This window comes from Phyllostomus discolor, chromosome 1 (assembly GCF_004126475.2).
Source record: "Phyllostomus discolor isolate MPI-MPIP mPhyDis1 chromosome 1, mPhyDis1.pri.v3, whole genome shotgun sequence".
Classification (NCBI taxonomy): Eukaryota; Metazoa; Chordata; class Mammalia; order Chiroptera; family Phyllostomidae; genus Phyllostomus; species Phyllostomus discolor.
This window is the reverse complement of record NC_040903.2, coordinates 65,063,676-65,077,351: the sequence shown is the minus strand read 5'-3', so window position 1 is coordinate 65,077,351 and position 13,676 is coordinate 65,063,676. Positions and strand designations below refer to the sequence as shown.

The 13,676-nt window shown below is 38.4% G+C and overlaps 1 protein-coding gene across 4 annotated transcripts in view; it reads left to right on the top strand.

Annotated features, from left to right (window-relative positions):
• The window catches only part of PTER (phosphotriesterase related), a 60,580-nt gene that overhangs the window by 40,835 nt on the left and 6,069 nt on the right, over positions 1 to 13,676 (top strand). For all 4 annotated transcript variants that reach the window (XM_028508194.2, XM_036023872.1, XM_036023863.1 and 1 more), the window contains one exon: positions 13,207 to 13,347. In XM_028508194.2, coding sequence (XP_028363995.1) covers positions 13,207 to 13,347 — 141 coding nt within the window. The remainder of the gene's footprint in view (positions 1 to 13,206; positions 13,348 to 13,676) is intronic.

Sequence of the window (13,676 nt, the reverse complement as noted above, 5' to 3'; positions counted from 1 at the left end):
CAGTGAAAGCAATCTGTTGCTTAGACTATCAGTTTGGTTTACAATACTAAGATCTATGATTTTTTTAATTTCTCTATGTTCTCTTTCTTACTTTTCAAATCTGCTTTGTTAATTTTGGGATTTTTTCCTTTAATACATTTTCAACTTGTGTTAAAAATATTATGCATAGAATGTTTACCTTATAATTAATAAACCTAAATTCCATTTTCTTTTTTTTAACTCTAATTTTATAGGTTGTTGGTTCTTCTGGCTCTTATTCATGTGAGGTTATTTTCCTGTATTTAAAACAATTTATTGTGATTTTTAGGTTTCGTGGAAATTATTTTGAGTCCTGAGTTGATTATAGGTAGTTAGAGGGCTCTACCAACCTGGTATTACTTTATTTTTTTTAATGTATAAATTGTGGTCAAATACACGTAACAAAATCTACCTGCTTAGCCATTTTGAAGTATGAAGCTCGGTAGTGTTGTGTACATTCACAGGCCTCTTCGTCTCGCAAAACCGAAACCTTATGCCCATTACACAGCAGCTCCCTAGTCCCTCTGCCCCAGGCCCAGGGCAACTGCTGTTGTTCCTCCTGTCTGTCTTTATGAGTTCGACTACTGTAGGCACCCCTCCAATAGAATGAGATGGTATTAGTCTCCTCTGTGGCTTTCAAAACTAAACTTTCAGCTTGGAGAGTTTAGAACCACACAGATGCTATGAATTCTGGCCCCTAAACTCAGCAAGTGCAGGCTTGTGGCTATAGATTCTCAGAGGAGACTTTTTTCTCAACCAGCCTCCCTTTCACCTGAAGATTAAGAAAGACATAACCTCAAAAGACTCCCTCTGTGGGCCAGTTTTTAACTAGTCCTTCCACGTGGGTGGTTTAGATGAGAGGAACACTTCCTGTATGTGCTGGCCGCGGAGGCTGTCTCTCCAATTTGTCTCCTGCAGACTCCAGCCCTGGCTCTCTATTGCTGGGCCCATTCAACTCCCCAGACAATGGTAGCTCTGGGCTCCCCTCGCTTCTCATTTTGTCTGCTCTCTTGTTTCTGCCCCTGAGCAAGTTCTTTACTTACCCCCCAGCTGAACCAAGCATTTAAAAGTATCTTTTCCCCCCTTTCACTGTTGAGTATTTTACTTATACTATCATGGAAGGTTTTCTGTGAATGTTTAGTCTGCCATGCTGCCTGAAATTGGTTCACAGTGATTCTTAAGGAAGAGTCTTCCTAGCCTATCTGTTCATAGTTAGACAGGTAGGTAAGTTAGAGAATCATGCTTAGCACTAAGAGAAAATAAGTTTCCACTGGAAATTGTGAAACAACTTTAACTCCTAGCAGAGTAGAGCATCCTTGCTCATAGAATCAAACAATATACATTTATTCCTTGCTCATAAAATCAATACAAAATGAATATAGATGTATATCCCTTGCTCATAGAATCAAACAACACATATATGTATACATATATGCACATATACATGTACCTGCATTTTCTTTTAAACAATGCTCAAGATGGGATGGAGAAGTCGATCTGACATCAGACAAGCTCTGAGCATCCTAGGAAACCCTGAGAACATTTCTAGAACAGCCACTCATTCTGTGTCTCTACTAGGGACTGTTCAGGGTTCCAGTGCCTGGCAAAGAAATATATAAAAAGATGAACATTTCAGAGGAGAGGCAACTGGTGAAAATGGCTTTAGAAAAAGTAGCACATTGGGAAAAACAAATTAAATAACGTAACAGAAAAAATTAATCTGGGAGGCAGATGCTGGCAACTTTAGCCTTTTGATGTGACTGTTCACAGCAAGACAGTTACTGGGCTGAAGCTGGACTAGGTCAGCCTTTCACAGGCGCGCCAAGGTCTGTGGGCTGCACACACAATCTGATCTTTACTGAAAGGGCAAGGGCTTCACTTTACAATGGCGAATCACAAAAGGGCATGTATTTCATGCAGCAAAATGCACAGATGACACACAAAAAGAAAAGCATCCTGAAAACAAGGCCCCCAGGAAAAAAAAATTCATTTTGTTCCTCCCACCATGTTTTCTCAGGCACAAAGGAGAAGGTTCTGAAGCCACGGGCTATTGTGACTGTGACGTAGAAGTCCAGGCGCTGGCTCTGCCCCACAGCCCCTTTCTAACACCGGGCTTTCCAGCAGGGCTGACACGCGGCCTTGACTACCTGTAAAATTGTTCATTTATCCCCCTACAGGTCGAATTCCTGTCATTTGAGAATATGAAATAAAATATTCTGGGATGTCCACATCACATTGAAGCAATTAAATGTTTTTGAAAATACATAAATCTTCCCTAGCCTTCATGCATAGGGCATTTTGCCTTAAAATACAGGCACAGACATGCCACTCCCCTCACACACACACACACACACACACAAGAACAACAACAATGCACTGCCCTATGCCTGTCAGAAAGGAGCACCTGGAGCCATGAGAGAGAAGAGTTAACTTCCCTTAGGACACCTCTGAACCACACTGTTGTCATGTGACCATGTGTGACCTGCTTAAGGTCATTTACCTGGAGATAACAGCCTGACAAGATAAATCGGCTTCTGCATAAGGCCCTCCCCTCGCCATCTGTTCTCCGTAAGAAATGTGGGCCTGTGGCAGTGCCCGTGGACTGCTGCGGATTTAACCCTAGGGAACCTCAGAGGGGGCTGCCCTTGACAGGTATGGCCACCCAAAGTCGACATTTATCGGAAAATAACACTGGCATTTCTATTTCTGTTCAGGCTTTTAATCCACAAAGGCTTTATGCCTTTTAATCCTTTATTATAATTTTACTACCTGTTAAAACCCTATCCACAATTCCAGGTGGGAAATGATCACAGCAGGAACTCTGCCCTGGCCTAATATGGGCTCTCCGTGATCTAAGAATACACCCCAGAGATAGTCTTTTGTGATTCATCTCCAAGGAAGTTTTATCCTAAATATTCTATCGAGTAGCTGTAGGTATTGTATCACAACACAATTCTTTCATTACCAAGGAAAGTTGGGTAAAACAGCAAGGTGGGAAAGTATTTGGTTACTAAATATTTATTGATTACACATTGAGCCCCTCAGGAGGCACCAGGCAGGTAGTATGCCTCAATCTGTTTTCTACTTGGTTATCTATTTAATAAACTAAAGGGCTTCAGTGGAAGTCTAGGGTCTAGCATTTGAGGAGGGACACAATGATAATGAACTTCAGGAATATACCACATCTTTTGTGTTTGAAAATTGCTCCCTGTGGAATTTGACCCAGGGGTTTCTTGACAAAGAAGGGGAGACACAGATGATGGCCTAATAACACATTTTATTCTCTTTACACTTGATTATCCATGCCAAATCCACCCAGCTCCTTACAGTATACAATTTTGATACATTTTTCATGCTCTCAATTAGATGAAGTAAATGGGATATTCCTTCCTCCCTCCCTCCCTTCCTCCCTCCCTTCTTTCTTTCCTTCCACAGATATTTATTGAATGCCTAATCACCATAAACCAGACAATGGGAGTTAGCAGGGAGCAAAACCCATTCTCTGCCTTCAAAATGATCATTTATTTATAATTATAGTGACTCTTAACCTCAAGTTTTTCTTTGAAAATTTACATAAAATGATTATCTGGTATCCTTGGAACTGTACGTTTTTAACTCCTATGAGTACTAGTAAAATAACATGAAATACTTAAAAAAACAATTCTAGGCAAATATTTGACAAACTTAAATCAAGCAAAACATCTTTATATATCTAAATAGTATGGTAGCACTAAAAAACAATTGGAATATTATACACGTGACATGGTTTAAACATTTAGAATTCTGTGCATATGGTGCTGTATTTCTTAGCAGTTTATTATTGGGACTGTGCATATGCATGCATTATGTGCATAGTGTATAGTATACAGTGAAAGAAGTGATGTGCATTGTACAGTATGTACATTGTGCACAATAAGTACAGTAAAGACAACTTATCTAGTCATATCCACTCAGATCCAATCACAGAATGAGAAATTAAAGAAATTAACTCAGGCAACAAAGCAGAGAGGGACCTGAGAAGAAAGTGAATTTTTTTCAAAGAAAATATTTACTAATAGCCCTTCCCTTTTCCCATGCACTAATGTCCACTGGCATTTCTTCTTTTATCATGATGGCAGATGACAGGAAAATATTAAAAATTGATTCTTTTAAACATATCATTGTGGCTACTTGTATATGTAGTTGGGTATGACTATGGCTACATTTCACACAAAAATCTGCACTGGTTTGCGGAGCACTCACTGACACAGAAACACAAACCCCGAATGCATGGCAGTTGAAAACATGTGGTGACATGGGCAGCAGCTATGCTTTCATTAATGCAATGGCCAGTCTGTGTCGGCAGGGGACAGTGAGAAACAGGGGGTGTTGGGGTCACAATGCCTAATTCTAGTTCTTACTTGCTGTGTGACCTTGAGCAGGTCACTTAATCCTCCCAGTCTTTTGTGCATCTGTCAACACAGGTTAAGAAAAATTCATTTTAACTGTTTAAGTGTTATGCATATTCCCCCCATGATTATTGATCTTGGACTTCCTTTCAAGACAGGAGCTATTTAAGAAGAAAATCCAGACAAATGTTTGACAAACTGAAATGCAGCAAAGCTCTGTAATGTGCAAAATCCACCCAGCTGATTAAAGACAATTAAGTCATGCTTGTAATTGACATTTGTCGACTATCCCAAACTGTACTCTCTAACAGAGACAGTTGGGCAGGCCAGCCCGTGCCCAGGCCAGCACAGGCACATTATACCCAACATACCCTTCCCTAGCATTTTTTTTCTTCTAAGGCAATATTTCATGACTCTGACACCATTCCCATGAAATGTGACATTTTAACAAATAGGATTGCCATGTCTATGAGATTTATCTTCACTCTCCTCAATACCATCATTCCTTGAACTGTGTGTCGCCTTACATGAAAAACGCAGCCTCTTTTGTGCTGTGTGGCAGTTGGAAAGTTCATATGGTAAAAAGGTCTTCCTGGGGTGTATAAACCACAAAATGCATATTGATATAAAGTTTTAATTACATTTCACAATTCAGAGCTGACTTCTAATTCAGAGCCAACTTTTAGTCTAATTCAAACAAAGGTTTTTCTCTTTCTTGCAGCGATCTGTTCCTTTTAGCATAAGCGTCTACTGAAGTCATAATATTGAGTGTGACATCATTCCTTCCTATGATGTCATTAAACATCTCTATATGGTACAGACCCAAGCAGTCAGAGAAACTGAATGATGGGGAGGGGCAGGAAGGGAAGTATGCTTGTTCAAATAGAGATAAAGGGAAATGAATGCATGGCAATCTGAATTATTCTTCTATAGTTTCATTCCCATTAGTTATTCTCTAATATTGAAAAGACTGCTCTATAGAAGTAATGCCTTGGCACAGAAAGATACATGCATCTTTAAAGTGCCTACAGAAATGGGGATAAATTAGTGTATAATGTGAATGCGCCACCTTAACTAAGTGTCTTGAGTGTGTGTGAAACCAAAGATTCTGGTAAATATTTCACTGAAGTAGCAAATTATACTTTTAACCATAGTCAATGTTTAGGTCATCATTAAATGTATAGCATTCTATATAGTAGTTTTTATTTTGACAAAATACATTAATTAAAATTTGTCAATTAAGAATTTTTCAGATTTTATAATAAAGATGGAACTGCCTTTTGCAATATAAGAATATACAGGAGGAGTGTTTTAGAATTATATTAACATTTAATTTAGTAGATTATAGTAAGTTATGTATTCATTTCTTTTAGACATTGCATTATAAATATTTTAAAATTCATTTTATATTATTACATGAATAGTATTAGGTGAGTTTAGTAATGCTTTTGAGTAGTTGTTGAAAAACTCTTAAAATAACAAAGAATTCTTTATAACACTATGTGAACAAATATCAATTGTTTTTAAATTGAGGATTTCAGCCCCAGGTGGGTGGCTCATTTGGTTGGAGTGTTGCCTAGTACACCAAAATGTTGCAGGTTCGATCCCCAGTTGCAGCACGTATAGGATTGCTTCTCTCTCACATCCATGTCTCTCTCTCTAAAAAAAAACAGTGAACACATCCTTGGGTGAAGATTAGAAAAACATTGAAGAATTCAGTGGGGAGAGGTGGTAAATAATTTTTTATATTAATAAGTCATTATAATTCAATGTTGTGTTTAATAAATCAGTTGTATATAAGCATTCATTTATTATTGTATCTGTATACCAATTTAAAAAATTATTTGGTCAAGTTCGTAACTTTTAGTGTTACATGTGTTCTGTGCTTCTACCGGTGTCAGACCCTGAGCTAGTTTGGTCTCCAGTGGAGCTGCCCTCCTGGGACTCACCCTCTGGGCTCAGGAGTTCACAGATTGGTATGGCTGATGAATGACAAGATGACAACACAGTCACAGCGCAGTTAGGGAAAGTGCACTAGACTAGGAGCCAGAATACCTGAGTTCTTGATCACTGAAAAGATTCAAGCTTCAGTTTCTTTGTTTATACAATAGTGTTAATATGTGGCATAATTATTTCACTAGTTCATTACGAGTTTCAGAATATGGTCCTCCTGTATTCTTGGTACCATTTAAGGATACCAGTATCTCGTCTACTGCCCAAAACATGCCCTTGATTCTCCTCCAGCGCTGTCAAAATGGGGACAGTGCTTCATCACTTCCTCTTCCTCTTGCCTGCCCTATTCTGCTTAATGACAGCATTATTCACCCAAATGTCAGCTTAGATTCCTCCCTGCCCTGTACCTCCATGTATAAGACCTGTCTATTTCACTCAGATCTGAAAATATAGACCCTCCTGTCCATCCTTTTTTGTTAATTTAATTCAGGCCCTTGTTTGTCACCTGAACAGGACCACTTCAAAAGGGAACCACATCCTTAGCTGTGCTCCCTGACCTAGCCTGTCACCATTCTGACTTGTTCAGATGCAAATCTGATTACTGTCCTCCACCCTGACTTCAAACTCTTTAATGGTTCCCGTTCACCTTCAGCAAGATATCCAAATGTCTTGGTCACCTGGTCCCCACCCATCTCTCCACCTCATCTCCCAGTATGTCTAGTGGAGATACAGAATTTGGGCTACAGCCACACTGACAGTGACCTTGAGTGTGCTGCACTGACTATTCTTACATGCTTCTCACACAAGCTAGTTAGTCTCTTGGCTGTGAATATACCATTCTCCTAATCCACTCAGCAATCTTTCTTCAAAATGAAGCTCATCAGAGGTTTCCTTCTCTACAAAGCTTTCCCTGAACAAACCAAGCAGTGTTTGCTATGTCCTCCCACTTCCTAGAAGGACTTTTATTCTTAAATTCAGTATGGTCTGTAAAGCAATTATTTGGTTCCATGTCTCTTCCCTATAGACACTGAACTTCTTAAAAAATGGGACTGTGTGTTGTCAGTTTTACTAGTTCGTATCTTATAGTAAGTAGATGACCAACAATTTCTTATTGGATGGAGGAATGGATGGATGCTTCTTCTCTCATATACTTTAGCTCTGATAATTACATCCTTATCTTCAGGAACACCAAGCTTCCCCCATGCCCAACAGTTTTCTTCTAAATCATCCACCCCTCACGCAACACCTGAATCCCACCAACTTTCATCTGAATAGTCTTCTTCAAGACACAACTCAAGTGAGTCACTCCTTTAGTTATTCTCTCATAATACTTGTATTTATTCATACTATAAAAAATTTTCAACATACTTAATTGTATTATTAGTTTAAATATCTCTCTCTCTTTCCTTATATTTCCCGTTCCTTAAAACAGCAGCTTAAATTTCTCATTCATACCTGTATTCCCAGCACAGAGGCTAGCACAAAGTAGCTGATGGCACAAGCTAGCAGATGTTTGGTGAATTAATTCAGGAAGGTGTGTGTGAATGTATGAGAGTTCTTTGAAACTATAAAGCCCAAGATAAATGTTAGGCATTAGTGTCATTTTGATCACAGCCATGCATCACATCCTTTCTTCCGCTCCTTAGTTATTTCTACCTAGATGGCCTGCAAACCCTGGTCTAAATTATCACTTCACACAGACTTCCTTGCTCCCACTCAGAGCACCTGTTGACATTAAACTAAACCCCTCAGCACTTAGATAAGATCTAGAATATAGATCTTATGAAAAAGAGAACAAACTGTCCTGCATTTTAGTACCAACTATAAACCACTAATAAATGATGACCAGATTCTGAAAACAAAGATAGCCAAATCACTTTAGTTGCCATTTTCTTAGCGAACAGCAATGTGATTATTATAAATTTATGCCTGGTTCCTTATATAGACAGAATGTGTTTATTAGTTGAAGAGCAAAAATGTAAAATGTGCAACAGAAAAATAATATAATATGAATGACAAGAACAAACATTTGATACAACAATCTCATCTGCCTCCTGGGAAATCCCATGATATGGAATGCGATGCAATCACTGCATGCACCTTGAAGGAGGGAGAAATGCAGCAGCTCTGCATCTCACAAACCACCTCACTGACTGTTTAGGGCAAGAAGTGGAAAGTACTTATCATAAAGACTGGGGGGACTGGAATAAGAAACAGCATAATTATTCACAGGTAGAGAATATAGAATGAGCAGGACTGGCTGAGGCTGACACCTACACTTATACAAGAAGAGCTTGGAGATCATTGATGCCTGAGAGGGGCAGGACCTCTGTTTAATCCTCATCTAAAAGATGTCCAGCAGAATGCATTTTCCCATGATACCATTTGGACATCTGGGGTCGATCCTTTCTCCAAGTGAAAAAAAAAGGACACTTGTATAAATGCAACTTCAGTAGCACCTTGACAGTCCCTGAAAGTCATCCAACTGAGTGTCGATTTAATGTGGTTAAGTCACCTTGTTAAAAATTGGTGTGGGATGCTCTGAGTCATCTTTGTGATGGGGTGTATTTCTCCACAGGTCAGTGCAGGTGAGAAGGAAGGGAGCTTCTGTGGATGGGCAGATGTGCTCATCACAGAAGGGGCAGTGTGGTCTAAGAACATGGCTTTGGAAGATAAACACAATCTGTATTTATTCACACTCCTGAGTTGCTTAACTTTTCTGAGACTTAGTTTCCTCATCAATAAAATGGGACCATCATACTTTCCTCATATGGTGTTTGTAAAGACTAAATGAGACAGGGCTGCTTTGAATACCTGATGATGATTAAATGTTTATTAATCTTGTTTTACCTAGTTCTCCCCTTCTACTCTTCATTATCATATCATTCAAAATTCTGGCTTTTTTTCAGGACTTTTCCTATGAAAAATATGCATGATCACTGACACAATCTGCTCCCCACCCCAACAGTGTGGGTTTTGAACCTCAGTAAGAAGAATTTAAATGAATTAATTTCTTAATTTCTACACACGAATGTTCAGTTATCTAGAGGGTGTCTTATCACTAAATGTCAGTAAAAAATAATTTACATATTTACATATGTGAGCTTGTACATACTGGATTTTTAATGACAGCAAATTTGTCTGCCTCCTTTTTAAAATGCATTTTCCTAATATCCAAAACATCAGCACAATTGCTTCTCTTCGGAGGAAATCTCCCTTACACATGGTTGTAAGATTTAAGTGATTTACTATGGGACCATTTCCTTCAAAGTCCCACTCTCTTCTATATGCTGCTCTACAGGATAATAATTCCCAGGGGTTAGTCTTGCAGCTTACATGTTTATATGAATCTAATTGAACATGTTAGTCTTCCTCTAGAAAGGTATCTCTACTACAGTGATATTCTTCAGACAACACTGATAATATAAATAGCATTTACATCTAATTGACATCTGGAGATCTGGATACTTCTGTTCCCCATTCCTTCCTTGGATGAGGCTATTGTAAGACCACATCCAAAGAGATCATGCAAGGCCTCATGGCCACTGAAAGGCCCTAGCTTTTTCTCTGAGGGAAATGGCAAGCCACCAGTGGTGTCTGAGCAGAGGAGAGACCTGATCTGACTTAGGTGTGGACATAGACTTTGGTTGCTATATTCGAATAGACTGTAGTAGAACAAAGGTAGAACTGAAGAGAGCAGTTGAGAATCTATTGCAGAGATCCTGCAAGAGACGATGGGATTGGAGACTAGGAGGGTATCAGAGAGGTGGTGACCTGTCTGGATTCCAGTCATATTTTGAAAGTTGAGCCAAAAGTCTACCCTAATGGGCTAGATGTGGACAAAGCAGTCAAGGATAATCACAAGATTTTTGGCCTGAGCAACTGGATGGATGGAGTTGCCATCAACTGGGATAGGGAAGGGTGTTAGAGCAGCTAGTTTAGGGTGGTAGACCAAGAGTTTGGTTCGAGACATGTTAAACTTGATATGTCTATTAGACATCTAAATGGATATGACAAGCAGGCAATCAGACACAAAACACTGGACTTCAGGAGAAAGATGGACCCTTAATATGTGGCCTTTAATATTCATAAGAGGCTCAGAGCAATGTCGGGCTCCCGGAATGAAAGTAAGCAGTGGTCATGATTATTATAGTTCCTACTCCTTTGGCCATGCCATTCAAATATCTGAAGTAACTGCAGTGGTCAAGTCCTATCTATTATATGCAGTTACTCACTGAACTAGCAATTAAGTACCTCCAGAAAGTAATCCTTTCTTACTTTGGGAAGTTTATCACCCACTTTGATGATAGAGTCTCCATTTTCAAGTACAGTTTGAGGGTACTGTGGGGAGGGAATTAAATTTCAAAATAAAAATTAAAACACATGATGTGCACAGTCAATGTTCTTTGAGTACAGACTACTCAGCCACAGGAGAATTCATACAGCAACTAAGATAGTTAAGAGAGTAGATTCTAGCCTTGAAGTGAATTTATACTTTAGCATATCACCTTGAATATTTAATATCACAAGTCCCAGTCTTCTCATCTGTAAAATTGAGACCTGATAGGATTGTGGAGAATATTGAATGAGATAATAAATATAAAGCACTGTACACAATGCTAGACACAGTAAGTTCTTATAACTCTTAGCTATGATGATGATGATAATCAACTTTATTTTAGTTTTCAATTGGATCTAAGACTAAAGATTTTTCTATGGCTTGTTATTTACTATGGACTTTTCATTGAATATATTTCTCAATATACCACTTAAATTTTAGAAAATTTACTCTCAAGGCATTATGCTAATAGAAGGAAAAAGATACTAGGAGTAGAAATCAGAGTCTGGTCCAACTTTTTATTCGTACTTCCATTCTCCTTCTTGACTCCAAATGGCCTCTCCCCTGACCCCTCCCCACCCTAGTAACTTGTCCATTTTGGTAGTTAATGAACTGAGTGAATGGACCAAAAAGGAAAAATACTAAACTTATCTCTTCCCCTTACGTTATTTAATTGTGCGTACTGTGTTTTTAGGCATGGTTCTTTGGGGAGGAAAACAGAATATGTTTACTCCACCAAAACACATATTCTTTTAACACAGTAATTTTGAAAGCAAAAGATGGTCTCCATGGTAAGAAGATGGAAAAGGAGTGGTATTCATAGAAAATAGCACAGAACTAATGCACATTTTAAAGTATGAAAGGAGGATATTTTAGCCTCCCTGCCTAAAACAACACTGTGAACTCTAAGTTACACTAAACTGGTGAATAAGATAAAGAGGAGGCAGCTCCAATGTGATTTCTTAGAGTGAAAGTCAATAGTGAACTCCCAGAAAGCATCTCAGCATCTCCGCACAGCGGAAACCTGCTCTCGTGACACACTGAGGCTTAATTGGTCCTTCTATACTTTAGAAGGAAGAAAGGCTTTGAAAATACTTTTGACCTCTTAGAAGGAGATTTATAGATGTATAATAGTGCTTTAATCCTTGCATACTGGAGTTGCCAAAGTAATAGTATATATTAGAGTAGATCAAAGCCTAATGATACAATGATGGTCTGCCATTCCAACTCTTCTCCAGGCCAGTCTCGGATCCCAAGCAATCATCCTTTTTCTAGGTCCATAATTACCTTTACACAATGTCTAATGGGGTGTATTTTCCCTCTCATTTTTTCCCATATTCATTGTCTTTCAGTAAAAAGTATTTTCTTCCTCTCTCTTCCTTCCTTCCTTCCTTCCTTCCTTCCTCCCTCCCTCCCTCCCTTCCTTCCTTTCTTTCTTTCTTTCTCTATTGCAATGTCACTTCACTATTGACTTTATTTCTTTATTTCTCCATGTGTTTGAATTTCTACCATGGTATTTTTGGGTCTAACTTAATGCATTCCTTTTTACTTGTTATAATGTGAATTTCTTGAGATCATCTATTCTTGCTCCAGACTCCACTCCTCTGCACTGTTTACATTTTTCTCCTTTCCCACTCATTTGCATAGTCTTGCAACATAGAGCAGTAATATTCTTACTAAGATATGTATTGAATGAGAAGATATTCACAAAAATCTGCATAAAATTATAAATTGTATCTAAAAAATAAGCACACCAAAACATAAATGCATATAGTATTGCCCCTTTTAAAAAAGTTGCAGTGATATTCACATAATTTTTTTAATATGTACCTGAGGATATGTTTTTATTGATTTGAGAGAGAGAGGAAGGTGGTGGGGAGAGAGAGAGAAACATCAATGTGAGAGGAAAACACCGATCAGTTACCTCCTTTATGTGCCCTGACCAGGGATCAAACCCACAACTTCTTGGTGTACAGAACAATGCTCCAACCAACTGAGACACCCAGCCAGGGCCACATAAGCTTTGAAATTAATTTTAGAACCATGCCATGATCTTCATAAGAAACTGGTCCTATTATTTTACCTTAGCTTCAAGTTTTACCAAGGTTTGATTTACTCCCCTAGCTCATGGCACCTGATACCAAATTTTCTTTGATGGTTTCCACAATCCACAGGTCTCCCACTGAGGATTTTCAAACACACACACAGACCTTATTCTGGAGACAATTCTGTAGGAGAATTACAAAATTGTTTTGAGTATTGGCAATGGAATTAAAACATCCATAGTTTCAAAGTACTTTAAAAGGGAAAAGTCCCTTTTAGATGGGTAAATTCTTATTTCTGGTAACAAAGTGAACTTACTGTTTTATAGTCACATCATAAGAGCCAATTAAAAAACTCTGTTACTTTACTTAAACTATGTTCCAGTACATAATATGCTTACAACTTTTACTCTATGTAGAAAATAGGCTCTTGATAATAACAATAAGTCTGTCTTATTTTCTCTAGGACTATACTTGATAAGAAGGAACTACTGGAGTTTGCTCAACTTGGCTGTTACTTGGAATATGATCTCTTTGGTACTGAACTCCTTCATTACCAATTCAACCCAGATATTGACATGCCTGATGATAATAAAAGAATTAAAAGGTAAATATGATTAAATCTCCTAGAATGTTCCCTTTTACCAGTCCTTTTGATTTTCATATCTAGGTAGGTATTAGCAAAGACTCAGAAAACAGGAAGCAGGAGGAACCAGAGAATAGCAAAGAAAAGCATATCAATGCTGTTTCAGGGAGAAAATCTCTCTATATTATTGCAAGAAGAGAATGAGTCATCCTAAGTAGGCAGAAGCTTAGCAGAGCCTTAGAAGTTCAGTACAGATGGGCAGCTGACAAGAAACACAAATAACACTCCGCCGCCCATCAGGACAATAGGAGAACAAACCATGTTTTCCTCTTTTTATCTCTCATGAAGTG